Source organism: Pseudophryne corroboree, chromosome 5 (assembly GCF_028390025.1).
Source record: "Pseudophryne corroboree isolate aPseCor3 chromosome 5, aPseCor3.hap2, whole genome shotgun sequence".
Lineage (NCBI taxonomy): Eukaryota > Metazoa > Chordata > Amphibia > Anura > Myobatrachidae > Pseudophryne > Pseudophryne corroboree.
The window spans coordinates 684,696,106-684,714,212 of NC_086448.1; the positions used below are offsets into that span (position 1 = coordinate 684,696,106).

General features: G+C 46.4%; 1 protein-coding gene across 1 annotated transcript in view; it reads right to left on the minus strand.

Annotated features, from left to right (window-relative positions):
• The window catches only part of ASPH (aspartate beta-hydroxylase), a 452,693-nt gene that overhangs the window by 127,410 nt on the left and 307,176 nt on the right, over positions 1-18,107 (minus strand). Inside the window, exon 21 of the mRNA XM_063925233.1 lies at positions 7,030-7,116. Within this exon, the coding sequence (XP_063781303.1) occupies positions 7,030-7,116 (87 nt within the window). The remainder of the gene's footprint in view (positions 1-7,029; positions 7,117-18,107) is intronic.

Sequence of the window (18,107 nt, forward strand, 5' to 3'; positions counted from 1 at the left end):
CGCAGGTGAGTTTACTTCTCTCCCCTAAGTCCCTCGTAGCAGTGAGCCTGTTTCCAGCAGGACTCACTGAAAATAAAAAACCTAACTTAAACTTTTATTCTAAGCAGCTCAGGAGAGCCACCTAGATTGCACCCTTCTCGGCCGGGCACAAAAATCTAACTGAGGCTTGGAGGAGGGTCATAGGGGGAGGAGCCAGTGCACACCACCTGATCCTAAAGCTTTTATTATTGTGCCCTGTCTCCTGCGGAGCCGCTAAACCCCATGGTCCTGACGGAGTCCCCAGCATCCACTTAGGACGTTAGAGAAAACTCAATAACATACAGATGTGTCCTTTTACACTATGGCAGCAGTCGTGCCATACATCCGTTTTCGACGTGCCTGATCCTACGTGACATGGATTGCGCCAAACATCTTTTATGCTCAAATATGTGTCTATGGGGTCTATTTACTAAGCCTTGGATGGAGATAAATTCACTGGAGATAAAGTACCAGCCAATCAGCTCCTGTCATTTTTCAGACACAGCCTGTGACATGCCAGTTAGGAGCTGATTGGCTGGTGCTTAATCTCCAGCGACTTTATCTCCATCCAAGGCTTAGTAAATAGACCCCTAACTCTCAAAGTGATGTGAGACTGCAATGATACATTTGGTATGCGACACCTTTATATCTGTGTGTGACTGAGTCTGAATCTATATCCAAAGTGCTATGTTGCAGTAGCCGCAGCGTTCTTTCCAAGTTCCATTGTTCTTTGTATACAGAGTCAGACTCAGGAGCACACAGATGTAGTCTTGTGAAGCGGTTTCGTCGCATCCATTTGCAACATTCAGGCGAAAAAGATGCTACACCACTTGGCGCATCTCACGAACGCCAGATATCTCGTGCCGTATGACATATTGAGGCAAGGTGCATGAGGACACATCAATAGTTAAAATAAAAGTCACACTGTTGTTACAGACTCTGTCTCAGGATGGTGAAAGTGGCACTGGGCACAAAAGGAAAATGCTTCATAAATAAGATCAAGCATTTTATATTTTTTTTTTTCATTTTTATTCAGCTGGAAAAAAAAAATTAACTTTTTACATTTTATTTTTTGAAAGTGCAGTTGGAACCTCCGGTGCACTTGAACTGGCAACGCTGGTTCACACATGTGCAGAGGTTCACTGCGCTGGCCCAGCAAGCGTTAGATGCCCTCATTAAATTTATATTCATTTATTGAGGAGTGGGCAGGACCATATTTTCTAAAGCAGCAACAGAAATCTACATTACCTCTCCATCTCAATAAATAGGCCCCTAGATTAGTAACCAAAGTTTATTTTGTTTCTACCAAAGAGAGTTTGAAACATCAGCTTATTGAGCTATAGCATTCCGAACATAGAGCCTGATTCAGAATTGTATGACGGTTTATGTACAAATCTGATGGTGGGGCAACCGCACATGCACAGACATACATACCTCCCAACTTTGCCGGCATCCAAGAAGGGACATCAGCGCGCGCCCGAAACTAGGGGGCATGGCCTTGTGGTAAGTGCCGCAATCGCTAGCCACGCCCCGTTTTCGTAATTATGGGGGCATGGACAGCGCTGTGAGAGCTGCTGGCCATGCCCCCTGTCCCTCTCTGCCAGGAATAGACGCTGTGCGTATGCGCACAGCGTCTATTCACCGCTGCTCTCCTCAGAGCAGCGAGTGACAGGGAGGGATCTCCCAACTGCTCATCCAAAACTGCATCTTCGAACGCAGTTCTCGGATCACTGATGCTCTCAGGGGGGTGTCCCTTTCCTACAGATGCCTCCTGCAGCATTAGAATATTAGTTGTACATTATTGCACAGCCGCTTTCCTGGATCAGCCCCATTATCTGGATCAAAATAAATAACGACATAATGCTGGAAATGACCTTTTACAATACTAACCCAGACGATACAGTGCTGCTACTTGGAGGGTATGGTTGATATTTACGGGTTCACTACGGCTGGCCGGCGGTCGGGCTCCCGGCGACCAGCATCCCGGCGCCGGGAGCCCGACCGCCGGCTTACCGACAGCTTGGCGAGCGCAAATGAGCCCCTTGCGGGCTCGCTGCGCTCGCCACGCTACGGGCACGGTGGCGCGCTACGCGCGCCACACTATTTTATTCTCCCTCTATGGGGGTCGTGGACCCCCACGAGGGAAAATAATTGTCGGTATGCCGGCTGTCGGGCTCCCGGCGCCGGTATACTGAGCGCCGGGAGCCCGACCGCCGGCAAACAGAAGACCACCCATATTTACAAGTCTGGAAAAATAGGATTTTAATACCTACCGGTAAATCCTTTTCTCCTAGTCCATAGAGGATGCTGGGGACTCCAAAAGGACCATGGGATATAGACGGGATCCGCAGGAGACATGGGCACTTTAAGACTTTAAATGGGTGTGAACTGGCTCCTGCCTCTATGCCCCTCCTCCAGACCTCAGTTATAGGAACTGTGCCCAGGGAGACGGACATTTCGAGGAAAAGGATTTTTGATAACTAAAGGTGAAACACATACCAGCTCACACCATACACACCGTACAACATGGCTTTTAAGAAATACCAGTTAACAGCATGAAGTAAAAACAGCAACAGGCTGAACATAACCGATACACAACCTCTGTGTAACAGACGCAATAACAATCAACACTACTGCAAATACAGTCCGCTTAGGGACGGGCGCCCAGCATCCTCTACGGACTAGGAGAAAAGGATTTACCGGTAGGTATTAAAATCCTATTTTCTCTTACGTCCTAGAGGATGCTGGGGACTCCAAAAGGACCATGGGGTTTATACCAAAACTCCAGACCGGGCGGGAGAGTGCGGACGACTCTGCAGCACCGATTGAGCAAACATGAGGTCCTCATCAGCCAGGGTATCAAACTTGTAGAACTTAGCAAACGTTTATGAACCCGACCAAGTAGCTGCTCATAAAGTTGAAGCGCCGAGACTACTCGGGCAGCCGCCCATGATGAGCCCACCTTCCTGGTAGAATGGGCCTTCACCGACTTCGGAAACGGCAATCCGGCTGTAGAATGAGCATGCCGAATTGTATTACATATCCCGCGTGCAATAGTCTGCTTGGAAGCAGGAGCCCCAATCTTGTTGGGAGCATATAGGACAAACAGAGCCTCTGATTTCCTAATCTGAGCCGTTCTGGCGACATAAATTTCAAAGCTCTAACTACATCGAGAGACTTTGAATCAGCCAAGGCTTCCGTAGCCACAGGCACCACAATAGGTTGGTTTATGTGAAACGAAGAAACCACCTTTGGCAGAAATTGTTGACGAGTTCTCAATTCCGCTCTATCCACATGGAATATCAAATAGGGGCTCTTGTGAGACACTTTTGTGGCCTCCGCCATCGCCGCTCTGCTCTTTGTTCCACCCTGGCGGTTTATGTACGCCACTGCTGTTACGTTGTCCGACTGAATCAGGACAGGCAGTCCGCAAAGAAGGTGTTCCGCTTGTAGAAGGCCGTTGTAGATGGCTCTTAATTCCAGAACGTTTATGTGCAGACAAGTTTCCTGGCTTAACCATTTTCCCTGGAAATTTTTTCCCTGTGTGACTGCTCCCCAGCCCCGGAGGCTTGCATCCGTGGTCACCAGGACCCAATCCTGGACCCCGAACCTGCGTCCCTCTTGGAGGTGAGACCTGTGAAGCCACCACAGGAGAGATATTCTGGTCCTGGAAGATAAGCTTATTTTCCGGTGCATGTGCAGGTGAGACCCGGACCACTTGTCCAACAGGTCCCACTGAAATACCCGGGCATGAAACCTGCCAAACGTAATGGCTTCGTAAGCTGCAACCATCTTCCCCAGCACCCGAGTGCATTGATGAATCGACACTCTTGCCGGTTTCAGAATCTCCTTGACCATGGCCTGGATTTCCAGAGCTTTTTCCGCTGGGAGAAACACTCTCTGCAGTTCCGTGTCCAGGATTATGCCCAAGAAAGACAGCCGTGTTGTCGGAATCAGCTGTGACTTTGGCAAATTTAGGATCCAACCATGTTGTTGCAGAACTGCCAGGGAGAGCGCAACGTTTCTTAGCAACTGCTCCCTTGATCTCGCCTTTATCAGGAGATCGTCCAAGTACGGGATAATTGTGACACCCTGCTTGCGTAGGAGCATCATTTCCGCCATTACTTTGGTGAAAACCCTCGGAGCCATGGAAAGACCAAACAGCAACATCTGAAATTGGTAATGACAATCCTGAACAGCAAACCTCAGGAAAGCTTGATGTGGAGGATATATTGGGACATGCAAGTAGGCATCCTTGATGTCGACTGACGCCATAAAATCCCCCCCTTCCAGACTGGCGATCACTGCTCGAAGAGATTCCATCTTGAACTTGAAACTTTTCAAATATAGATTGAGGGATTTTAGGTTCAGGATCGGTCTGACCGAGCCATCCGGCTTTGGGGCGACAAACAGGCTTGAATAAAACTCTTCTCCCCGTTGTGACGGGGGCACCGTGACAATGACACGCTGTTGACACAGCTTTTGTATTGCAGCGCACACTACTTCCCTTTCTGGCAGAGAAACTGGCAAGGCTGATTTGAAAAATCGGTGGGGGGGCACATCTTGAAACTCCAGTTTGTACCCTTGGGACACAATTTCTAACACCCAAGGATCCAGGCCCGAGTGAAACCAGACCTGACTGAAGAGTCGGAGACGTGCCCCCACCGGCACGGACTCCCGTAGAGGAGCCCCAGCATCATGCGGTGGACTTGGCAGAAGCCGGGGAGGACTTCTGCTCCTGGGAACCTGCCACAGCAGGTGACCTTTTTCCCCTTCCTCTACCTTTAGAGGCAAGGAAGGATGACCCACTTCCTTTTTCGTATTTATTGGACCGAAAGGACTGCATCTGATAGTGAGGCATCTTTTTCTGTTGTGCAGGAAGATAAGGAAGAAATTATGACTTACCCGCGGTAGCTGTAGACACCAGATCAGCGAGGCCGTCACCAAACAAGACACCACCCTTATACGGGAGAGCCTCCATAGCTTTCTTAGAGCCGGCATCAGCATTTCATTGATTAATCCACAGTGCTCTCCTGGCCGAGACTGCCATGGCATTGGCCCTTGATCCCAAGAGACCAATATCCCTCGCCACATCCTTTAGGTAAGCTGCAGTGTCCCTGATATAACCGAGAGTCAAAAGAATGCTATCCCTATCCAGGGTATCCATGTCAGATGCCAAGTTATCTGCCCACTTACCAATAGCGCTACTCACCCATGCCGACGCCACGGCAGGTCTGAGCAGCGCACCCGTAGTCACATAAATGGATTTTAAGGTAGTTTCCTGCTTACGATCCGCAGGGTCCTTTAGGGCTGCCGTATCAGGAGACGGAAGCGCCACCTTTTTGGACAGCCGCAACAGAGCCTTGTCCACATTGGGGGATGACTCCCACTTTTCCCTGTCCTCAGAGGGGAATGGATATGCCATTAGAATTCTTGTGGGAATTTGCCACCTTTTGTCAGGAGATTCCCAAGCTTTTTCACAAAGAGTGTTCAGCTCATGAGAGGGGGGACTCGTCACCTCAGGTTTTTTACCCTTATACAAACAAACCCTGGTATCAGGAATAGTAGGGACTTCTGTAATATGTAAAACGTCTTTAATTGCCACAATCATGTACTGAATACTCTTAACCAGTTTCGGAATTAAACTGGCTTCACTATAGTCGACACTGGAGTCAGAGTCCGTGTCGGAATCAGTATCAGCCATCTGGGTAAATGAACGCTTTTGTGACCCCGAGGGGGTCTGGACCTGAGACAAGGCGTCCTCCATGGATTTCCTCCATGTTTGGGTCTGAGAATCAGATTTATCCAGCCTTTTAGTCAATAACGCCACATTTGCATTCAACGTACTCAACATATCAACCCAATCAGCAGTCGGCGGTGCCGACAGAATCACTCCCAGATCCTTATCCGCCCCCACTGCAACTTCCCCCGGGGAGGAGCACTCAGCCTCAGACATGTCGACACACACGTACTGACACGCACCAACACACTGGCTATAGGGGACAGACCCACGGAAAGCCTGTTAGAGAGACACAGAGGGAGTTTACCAGCTCACACCCCAGCGTCTATTCCGGTACTGAGACTTTTTACACACTGCCTCAGACCTGTTTGCGCTCTTATAACAAATGATAGTAGCACCAATTTACTGTGCCCCCTCCCCGTTTTGCACCCTGTTTTTGTGCAGACGTGCGGAGGTCCCGGCCAGTGTCTCTGCAGCTCGACGTGAAGAGAAAATGGCGCTGGTAAGCTGTGAGGGCTAAGCCACACCCCCTCACCGGCGCGCTGTAGTCCCGCTCAAATTCAAATATTTTATACTGGCGGGGGCTATATTTAGTGCCTAGGCACTTCTAATATACATTTTTAGCCAGTGTTCTACTTTAGTAACATGCTGCCCATGGTGCCCCCCCTGCGCCCTGCACGTGCCGCCGTATGTGTGTGCGGGAGCATGGCGCGCAGCGTAACTGCTGCGCGGTACCTCAGTACTGAAGTATTCTGCCGTCACTGAAGTCTTCTTTTCTTCGTAATACTCACCCGGCTTCTATCTTCTGGCTCTGTGAGGGGGTTGACGGCGCGGCTCCGGGAACGAGCAACTAGGCGCACCAAGTGATCGAACCCTCTGGAGCTAATGGTGTCCAGTAGCCTAAGAAGCAGAGCATTTGAACTCACAGAAGTAGGTCTGCTTCTCTCCCCTCAGTCCCACGATGCAGGGAGCCTGTTGCCAGCAGTGCTCCCTGAACACAAAAAACCTAACAAAAGTCTTTTTTACAGAGAGACTCCCCTGTGAGTGTCCAGTCTCTCTGGGCACAGAATCTAACTGAGGTCTGGAGGAGGGGCATAGAGGGAGGAGCCAGTTCACACCCATTTAATGACTTAAAGTGCCCATGTCTCCTGCGGATCCCGTCTATACCCCATGGTCCTTTTGGAGTCCCCAGCATCCTCTAGGACGTAAGAGAAAAATAGTTATACAAATAAAAATACCAAAACCTCATGTCTGTTAGTAAAACAACGTACCTGAGCTTTCCCATATCTGGCTCTTGGGCTCTGGGGATATTTAGTCACCAGACTTTCAAATGCCTTTAAAGCCTCATCCACTTTACCCTGTGAATCACAAACAAGGTAATTATTATTGTCAATGTTCAATTTATAACACAACACAGAGAAATAAATCAAGTAGTTCCACTAGCAAAGTAGAATAATAAACCACCACTGTGACATAAATGAGCGGGGAGAGGCGAGAGAACCATGTTCGGAATAAAGATGACTGAAATGACAGCCTCACAGGTGGACATTTGCGATAAACCTCCATGCATTATACACGCGCTCAACTGGGCCTGCTAAATATGGAGCTTGCTTAAAACTCACTTTAAGTCTTCCATGGGAGTACCAATCAAATTATCCGACATTACTAGAAGTGGGTTAGCGGAGTGACCTTGCAATACCAGCATCCAAGGTGTCACTGTATGAGCCCGCACAGGAAGAAAAGAATATATATATATATTGTCAAAGTCAGAAAAATGTCTCAATGCACGTTGCCATATTTGCACCGCACACTGGTCCGCGCTGCGCGTGCGTGCGCTCTTCCGTGGATGCGCATACCCGCAATAACGTGCACTCGCAGGCGCGGTATGCGCATTTACGGTAGAGTTTATGTAGTCGTAGCGTGCGACTCATTCGTTACAAATGTTCACAATTAATGTAGTTTATAGATCATGGTCCCTTTGATAGATTCTGAAAGTTTGGTTAAAATACAATGTCCCAGAGCTGAGGAATCCCTCTTTGTATCGTACAAAGGGTCTAACAGGAATCATACAGCAGTGTTTGGTACCCATCGGAAGAGTATTTAATTAGCAATATTCCGGTGTTGGTTTGGAGCGTATTAATCGCTCGTGCGAATAGTTATGGACATAAGAAGTTTATGTCCATTTCTATTATTTACACATACTCAGGTATGCGGCGGGAAACCCAGTTTCCCACCCACCTGAGCTGTTGGAAATCGTCACAGCCCACCTGTATGAATCACCCTATGACCTTTTGTTATGATACAGGGCCGAATTCCTTCGGCCAATGGACAATGGGATTGTAGGACCAGGAGATTGCATTGTGTGTGGGGCATAAATAGGCAGGCCGACCACATCCAGCTCTCACTCTCTCATCAACGGTTATCTGCTGATAGCCGGGAGCTGGATATCGAGGCGCAGGCGATCATACCCTTTGTGCGTAAGTTTCTCTCCGTTATCATTGTCTTTCTGTGAGCCAATTTCTCTCATCTCATCTCTCTCTCTCTCTCTCTGTTCTGTTCTCTCATATCTCCCCTAGACTAGGCTAGTATTGTATGGTATTAGATAGTATTGTATTGTATTGCATGTAGGTCAGTGTAGTATTGTCTTTTTGTATTTATTGTTTAGTTCTGTGGTTAGGAAGTCTCTGTTATATTGTAGTGTATCATTTGTACTGTTATCCCCTTTTACAAGTATATTAGATATAATACAGTTAATAGGCCTTGGAACCTAAACCAGCATCTGTGTATTTCCTATAGTGTTAAGTGTTCACTTGAGCGTCGGTGACGCTCAAGCAGCTTTGTAGTTAGTCAGGTTACACAAGGTTGCACTTACACCCTGTACTCACATTAAGGTATTCAGTGTATTTCATTGGTATAAGGTTTTATCGTAAAGGTATAGTGTTGTGAGCGTCTGCATCGCTGGTGACCTCCTCGTGGTCTCGAGCGTAAGCTACGCCATAGCGAATCATTACCCTAGACATAACCAATAACGTGTCCTGTGATCGCTGGGCCGTGAGCGAACGTGACGCTTGAGCGTCTCGCCTACGGCTGAGCGATCGTTACGCAACTAGCGTACCATTACGGTACTTCTTAAGTAAACAGCGTACAGTGTTCTTAGCTTCATAAAGGGTTGTTATACGACAAAGGAATTTAGCATTGTCAATTGCGGGCTCGTCCTATACTTCTCACATCTGCACTAGGTAGATCAGCAGACATTATCCCTCCAGCAAAGGGTGGGAGGTTGTCTCACAGTGCTGACGGGATAAGCGTCTGCTTCGCTTAGATAAAGGGTGCTGAAGGAACCCGGTAACCGGAAGTAAGAACAAAACGCTTGTGTCTTTTTAAAACTGTTTATTTTTCTTTTGTCTTGCGTACGCATACATACCTGCATTTCTTTTCACTTGTGTATTTCATTTTTCGTATATCACTATTCCTGTTTGCCAATTTTATAGTTGATAGAAAGTGCTAAAAAGAGATTTGCTGTTATTTCATAGTAGAGGTAATAGTTAAAATATAGAACAAACACACTGAGATACAAGGCAGTCAGTGTGGATTGCGGTAGATGATCAGGGATCATTTACATTGATAAAAATATATTGTGTTACGGTGGATCCTTTGCATTGCGTACACGTGTCGCTAACAAAGACTAGCGTACGCAATCCAAAAGGCAGACGCACGCAGCGTTCATTACGCAACGTAGCGTCCGGTTACGCTCACGTAGCTCAAGTCACGAAAAAGTTGAATTAGCGCAAAGCGATAATTAGCGCGAAGCGGTAAATAACGCAAATCTATTTTTAGAAAATCTGAAATTTAGTTTAACAGATCCTGCTCCTAATTGGTAACACTCTTGGGCTAAAGACAAATTTCTGCGCAGAAATAGATATAGAAACAAAAGTGTACATGTGTTGAGTGAGTGTGTTTTGTATACAAAAGTTTATATAACTTTAAGGTGGAACCAAAAGGAAAGCCGGGTACTCGTCAAGGGACATACGTGTAAGTGACATATACGGTGGCTAGGGAGGCATCCCTGGTTAAATAATATTTGAGCATTAGAGCATAGCGGACCATAAGGTAACAAGACCAGGAGGTCATAAGGTAACAAGACCAGGAGGTCATAAGGTAACAAGACCAGGAGGTCGTAAGGTAAAAGGTCCGCTATAAAAGTCCAGTGGCACAACGCCTGGGGTGTTGGTGCAGAACCCATATAGGCCATACAAGCTCTGGCTGAAGGAATCGCAGCCGGAAACATAGATTCCATTGATCTTTCAGTACATGACAAGTAGTGCTCGTATACTGAACGATTGGACCGCACGTTATTGTGTGCAGTAGTTAGTAATCTGACCTAATACCATTAGAGTAAAGTGGTCACAAACGCTATCTGTACATTCTGACGTGATTTGTGTAATTTTTTATTTTTGGAAGGGAAGTTCGCTGGTCACTCAGGAACTATCTAACAACCCCAACTTTACTGGAAAGAGTAAGTGTCCTGCGGGTAACCCTCATATGTTCCAGTAAACTAAAGGTTCACAGGGGCCCTAGGTTGGGTACAGCAGCTCTGGCTACAGTGATTGCAGCACAGGCCAACGTGGGCGAGAAGTAAGTGGGGTACTTGATAAACCACCACCGCCGGCCTGCCCAAGGACATCTTGGTTTGTTTGTAAGGGTTCGCTGAAAGCCTTGATATTCAAGGAGGAATAAGCAACGCCTGCAGATTATGGGGGCCATTTGTTCAGGTAGGGGGCGATCAACCCTGGTTCAGGTTGATTCTGTGAACCGACCAGTTGGGTCGGCACGATATGTAATGTGTGAAAAATATGGAATTCACACCGAATCTTTATGTGATGAATGGGAGAGAATGACTGTACAAGACAGGGACAAGTTCCCAAGAATAGGTAGCTTTAGTCCAGAAGTGTTACAAAATTTAAGGAGGAGGATATGTCTCGTAAAATCAACAAAGAGACGAATTCAACATCATGATTGTTTACAGTTATGGCACCAGGAAGGTGAGATACAGAGAGGTTTGGCTCTGGCGGCAGGATCTGGGGCAGTCAGGAAGTTGATTGCCACAGCTCCTCCTCCACCATACATTGCAGGAGAGAGGTTGATTGCGGAGAGAAACGCACTGGGTTGTAAAACACAAACTCTTAGTAACCCTGTAAATGTTAATGATGTTAACCAAATAACTCATGCAAGTATTAACCCGTGCAAGATGTACCCTGTTTTGAACCTTCCTCAGGAGTGTGATCAAGAAGACGATTCAGCAACAATTTCAGCTCTCTCTCTTGCAGCCACCATAGCAGAGACCACAGTAGGCACAGCGACACCCACGAGATTAGTGAAAGCCCCTAGCGGAGGGATAGGTGAGGTCGTGTCAACGGGTAAGTACGGCACCATGCACTACACTGAAACAATTGTACCACAACAAGCTGTAGAATCTACACAGGAAGAGGCTGTTAGAATTGCTCCTGTAAGGGTAATAGCAGTTCCCAATGGAAAAACAGATGTGTCTGGAGCCACTCCCATAAGGAACATTGCCATGTACACTCCATTTTCCAGAATGGAATTAAGAACAATAGTGTCCGAATTTCCTGACCCCAGAAAGGATTTAGTTGCTAGCCAAAAATACATCAGGGATCTAGGTAACACTGTAGAACCCAACAACAAGGATTGGCAGATACTGCTAAGAGCTTGTTTACCTTCCAATGTTGACGCAACTCAATTTTTAGCTGATTGTGCATTGGATAAAGATGTACCGCTTACAGACGTGTACAACAAGGATAATGTAAAAAGGATAAATTTACAGCTAAAGGAGTATTTCCCAGCCGTTGTTAAATGGAATAAAATATTTTCCATTAAGCAAAAGGAGTCCGAAACGGCAACAGAATATTTTCACCGGGCACTATTAGAAATGGCAAAGTACACTGGTATAGAAGACATTAAGACCAACCCAAACCATCGGGAAGTAGCAGTATCTGTACTGATGGATGGTTTAAAGGAAACATTAAAGACTAGGGTTCAGACCACGCAACCGTGCTGGCGAGGTCTGTCAGTGTCCGGCTTGAGAGAGGCTGCTATTGATCACGACAGAAACATCACTAGGCACAGGGAATCGCAAAGTGATAAGTTGATGTCCGTAAGTATACAGGCGCTGACCACAAGGCAGCCTGCGTATGTACCACCGAATCCTGTGGGTAAGGCAAGTGTAATAACATGTTTTTCTTGTAACAGACCGGGACACTTTGCACGAGAATGTAGAACAAAGAATGTACAAAGATCTTTTCAACCCCCTAGACAACAACACAACACACGACATTGGGAGCAGGGTCCACAGAGGCGGAGTTTTGAGCCACATACAGGGGAAACAAAAAGATATCCCCCGAACAGAGATTGGCATGCCTCTGGTAGTTCCCAGCTAACTCCCTCACAAGTAGTTGCTGCCAGCGGGATTCAGGGAGGTCAGCATACCCAATAGGGGTGTGGCCATACCTGTAATCTGCAGCCAGTTAAGTTGATTGCCAGTCTTGGAAGCGAACCAGAGATTGCAATCAATGTGGCTGGTAAAACTTTAAACTTTCTTGTAGACACAGGGGCGGCCAAGTCAGTGATAAATTCGACAGTGGGCATGAGAACCACTGGTAGGACAATTCCAGCCATGGGAGTAACAGGAGTAGTCCAGCACTACCCTGTTAGCAAACCAGCCGAGATTACAATAGGGCCTTTGCATACCAAGCATTCCTTTTTGCTGGCTGCATCTGCACCAACTAATCTCCTGGGAAGAGACTTACTATGTAAAATGGGTTGCGTCATTTATTGTACTCCTGAAGGTGTATTCTTGGACATTCCTGAGAATCACGCTCAGGAAGTACGAGACATGTTAGACTCCCCATCAAAATTAATGTCACATTCCATTATGACAAATAGGAATCCATCCCAAGTAGAAGAGATGATATCTCAGATACCAGAGTCACTTTGGACAAAAGATGGACAGGACACTGGATTAATGGCAAACGTAGCTCCAGTAGTTGTGCAAGTAAAAGATGGTAGGATAGCTCCAAAAATCCCACAGTATCCTCTGAAGCCAGAGGTGGAGCTAGGAGTTTTTCCCGTAATAGAGCGCTTGCTACAACAGGGCATTCTAGTAAGAACGTCCAGCACCGCAAATAGTCCCATCTTCCCTGTTAAAAAGAGTGGGGGGAGGGGTTACAGGCTAGTGCAGGATCTAAGGGGGATTAACAAAATAGTTGAGAGTCAGTTCCCCGTAGTGCCTAATCCAGCTGTCATCCTAATGCAAATTCCTCCCACTGCCAAATTTTTCACTGTTATTGACCTCTGCTCCGCTTTCTTTTCGGTACCTCTGCACCCTGACAGCCAATATTTGTTTACATTCACATACAGAGGAGTCCAATACACGTGGACTCGGTTACCCCAAGGTTTCATAGATAGTCCAAGTATATTTTCTCAGGCTTTGCATGATTGTTTACAGTCTTTCCAACCAGACAGTGGATCAGTATTGATACAGTATGTGGACGATTTATTACTGTGTTCAGATTCACTGGAAGCATCTCTGAAGGATACGAAACAGCTCCTGTTTCATCTTTCAGACACAGGTCACAAGGTTTCCAAAGACAAGTTGCAATTATGCCAAGCTAAGGTAAAATATTTGGGACACTGTCTAACACAAGGACTGAGACACCTGACCGCTGATAGAATCCAAGCCATTAGAGACATGACACTGCCACAAACCCAGCAACAGATCAGGACGTTTTTAGGAATGTGTGGGTATTGCCGTAATTGGATCCCAGGGTTTTCCATATTGGCGCTACCTTTGCAGGAAATGGTCTCTTCAAACAAACCTGATCGGATTTCGCATACAGACGAATCTGAAACAGCATTTGAGAGACTCAAACAGTGCCTAACGCAGGCACCAGCACTAGGTATGCCAGACTATGGGAAACCCTTTGAACTATACGGAACAGAAAGTGCTGGGTGCGCAGCAGGTGTACTAACACAAAAACACGGTGATGCCAGCAGGCCAATTGCATACTACAGCGCCCAGCTAGATACGGTAGCGCGATCCCTCCCCACATGCTTGCGTAGCGTTGCGGCGATAGCATTGCTAGTGACAAAAAGCGAAGATGTCGTGCTAGGCCACAACCTCACAATCCATACACCGCATGCGGTATCTGCCTTATTGAATTCTGCCCAAACCAGACACGTCTCATCTGCAAGGTTTACAAGATGGGAATTGGCATTAATGGCCCCAGTAAACATCACCATAAGGAGATGCAGTGCATTAAATCCTGCAACATTTCTCCCAGGTGTGCCTGGTCAGACACAAAGGGTGGAAGGTGAGAGTGATGGGGAAGGAGGATTTAATGCAAAGGAAGATACACATGATTGTATGGAATATTTGACCCAAAATTTTACCGCAAGGCCTGACATCAGTGACAATCCACTGAAAGATGCAGAACTCACGTTCTACACGGACGGTAGTTGTCACAGACAGTCAGACTCGGGAGACTTGTGTACTGGATACGCAGTCGTAGATGACCAAGACACCATAGAAGCGGAACCGCTAGGCCCACCTCACTCAGCCCAGGTTGCTGAACTGGTCGCCCTAACCAGAGCATGTGAATTGGCTAAGGGTAAGTCAGCCAATATCTACACCGATTCCAGATACGCGTTCGGGGTAGTCCATGATTTCGGAGCGCTATGGCGTCTCAGAAATTTCATGACGGCAGCTGGTACACCGATAGCGCATGCAGCTCACATAAAAAGGCTTCTAACAGCGATACAGGAACCCGACAGAGTGGCTGTTATCAAATGTAAAGCACATACATATAGCCAAGACCCAGTATCCCTTGGTAACAGCCGAGCAGACGAAGCTGCAAAGCTTGCAGCTGCTACCCCCACACGGACAGACACCACACAGTTGATGGTATTTAATACCATCAACACACAGAAGTTGTGTGAGATGCAGAATCTGTGTTCCACACAGGAAAGAGCAGTCTGGAAGGCAAAGGGATATGGCCAGGAGTCCTCAGGGCTCTGGACGGATGGACATGGTAAACCAGTGGCCCCCAGGGCATACCTTCCATGTCTGGCTGAAGCAGCTCATGGGCTGACTCATCTAGGCAAGGAGGGGATGTGCAAATTGGTAAGAGCATACTGGTGCGCCCCAGGATTCTCCTCTCATGCGAGTAAAAGAGCAATGTCATGCCTTACCTGTCTGAGAAAGAATGTTGGAAAAGCAATACCTACAGAACCATCCCATATCCCACCTGCCGGCGGCCCTTTCCAGGTAATACAAATTGACTTCATTCAATTACCCCCATGTCGAAATTTGAAATATGTACTTGTCTGTATAGATGTTTTCTCGAATTGGGTCGAAGCTTTTCCAGCAGCTACAAATACCGCTATGTTTACAGCTAAGAAAATTGTGCAGGAATTTGTATGTAGATATGGTATCCCTAGAATCATTGAAAGTGATAGGGGTACCCATTTTACAGGTGATGTCTTTCAAGGAATGTGTAAATTGATGGGTATTGATAGCAAGCTGCACACTCCGTACCGTCCACAGGCGAGTGCGAAGGTCGAAAGAGTGAACAGCACTATTAAAAATAAATTGAGTAAAGTAATGGCAGAGACAGGATTGACGTGGCCAGAAGCTTTACCCATTGTTTTGTATAGCATCAGAACCACTCCCAGGTCCCCTCTTAATCTGTCTCCTTTTGAAATCTTGTTTGGTCGACAACCGCATGTCATGATTAACCCTCAGGATGATTTGAAATGTAACAATGAAGTAACTGTAAAGTACTTGATTAACATGAGTAAACAGTTGAGGAATCAAAATGATAATCTGAAGTTGGTGATTCCTGATTTACCAGATAGTAATTGTCATGACATTGAACCTGGGGATTATGTAATGATACGAAATTTTCTACGCTCAGGTTGTCTTATTGATAGATGGGAAGGACCATACCAGGTCTTATTGACTAGCACCACAGCATTGAAGGTTGCTGAGAGAGAGACTTGGGTCCATTCATCCCACTGCAAAAAGGTTGCTGATCCAGAGAAGTCCCGCGATAAGGAACAGACGGTAGAGGTTGTATCACTGGAGTGTCTGTTCCAGGAGGATTGAGGCGGCACCTGAGCCTTGAAGACCGAAAGCAGTTGTCGACTCCCCTCTCCCTTTTATTGTTTTTCTCCACTTCCCAGCCCCTCTCCCTTAAAATTTCTTTTTCCCCCTCCTCATTCTTCTCTATTTCCTCCTCAAAGATGGACTTGCCCCAAGAGACTGTGATCCGGATTTTGATGTTAACCATGATGTTGACCAGAGCAGTCTGTTCCGGCGAGAGTATCATAGAGGTCGAAAGAGGTTCTGGAATGGGTTCCGATTATGATGATGGAGGCGTAGTTTTCCAAGATCAACCAAACCAACAAGCAAAGGCGAGTATCAGAAAACGATCCGATAGAAGAAATTGTGATGGATTGTTAGCTGAAGAAAATTGTATCTGTAGGCTCTGTGATAATCTGGTTGAAGATGGATGCATAAAGAAATGCCAATCTAGTTTTAATATCCATATAGACCGGCATCCATTGAGTGACTATCACTCCTTAGTGGGTAACGTGTTAAACCAAACAGATTGTTGGGTATGCTCTCAAGTACCTCAGGGTCACAGCAAATCAGGGCTAGTACCATTTCCTTTAACGTTAGGGGAGGTACTTGAGCTAAGTGGTGGGAGACCGGTGGACCGGAGGTTTAACATCTCCAGCCCTCCTAGTTTGAAGCTCCACCAATACCATGTGGATAGGTCCCTCTTATGTTTTAACATCTCCAATCCCAGAAAACCGGGAAATTGGGAAGTGTCATGGAGCAACCTTACCATGACCTTTTCACACAGAGCAGATAGAATGCCTACAGATACAGAGCTCGTACGCCACATAGCCAGTAGAGGAAAATCTTTCCGGTATCAATATACCTTAGGAAATAGGATTACTAGAGTTGGAGAGGTATCACCAGGATACTGTGCTCATATCGTACAAACCGATACGTGCATTAAGCAGTTGGAAGAATTAGGGTCAGGAGATTTCACCTGGAAGGTTTGTAACATGGTCATGTCCTTCTCCGTCCCTTATGTTCTCCCCGATGATGCATATTTCATATGTGGGAGAAAGGCGTACAAATGGCTAGCCCCAAACTCTGAAGGATTGTGTTATATTGGAAAAGTATTGCCTGAAGTGATGACTGTTACACATGACAAAATGAAGGACATACACCGTGGTGCCCAAGCTCCTTATACTCACACTCACTACGAGCACCGGGTTAAAAGACAACTGTCAGAAAGGTTAGAGCATCCGGCCTCTGATCTTATCCATGAATCCACCGGGATTCAGGTTCTGGTAGCGTTAGATTTCACTCGTACCGCTCGGGGAGTGATGAATTATAAATACATTTCCGCACTCGCCAATTTGTTAGATAATATCACTGAAATGTATGATGACACGTTTAGATACACTGGAAGAGAACTTCAAGCTTACAAAACAGAACTAGTTCAGCATAGGATGGTTCTTAATTATCTTACAGCAGTAACAGGCGGATATTGTGTTACATTGGCAACACAGTACGGCATAAAGTGTTGCACGTATATCACAAATAGCACCGAGGATCCGGTAGAGGTCATAGACCAAAAGATGGACGATATTCTCCAATTGAAGTGGGAATTTCGTCGAAAACACAATCTCACCCTTGCTGCTGTAGGTAATGAGCTGACTGGTTGGGTGTCATGGTTGAACCCGCGAAATTGGTTCTCCGGTTTGGGGGACTGGGCTCAAGGGGTCATAATGGATGTTGGAAAGTTTCTACTATGTATCTTGGGTGTCGTTATATCGATTGGATTGATATTTAGATGCGGGCAGGCTTTAATGAGGTGCAAACAAAGTACAAAAGTGATGAGCTTGAGGAGTGAGGAAACTGTAATTAACCTGGATTTGATTTATGACCCAATGATAGAAACCAGAATGTGATGAAAATGCGATTATACGGTCCGTTTCTTTCACCTGTTTTTCTGCTTTTCTCCAAGATACAAAGACCCCCTTGGACGAGGAAGCTGACGAGACGAGATGTATACAGACAACGGATTGACCAAAGAAGAAGATTTGACAACTTTAAATATGGACACTTGATGAACTTTGCCATGGATCCCCAGTTTCCCTAGTATTTTTAAACTCACGCTAGCCCAACATTTTTGTAAATCTGATGGCACTGACAAAGCTTGTTGCTCATGCCTAAGGAGCAAAACAGCGCAAA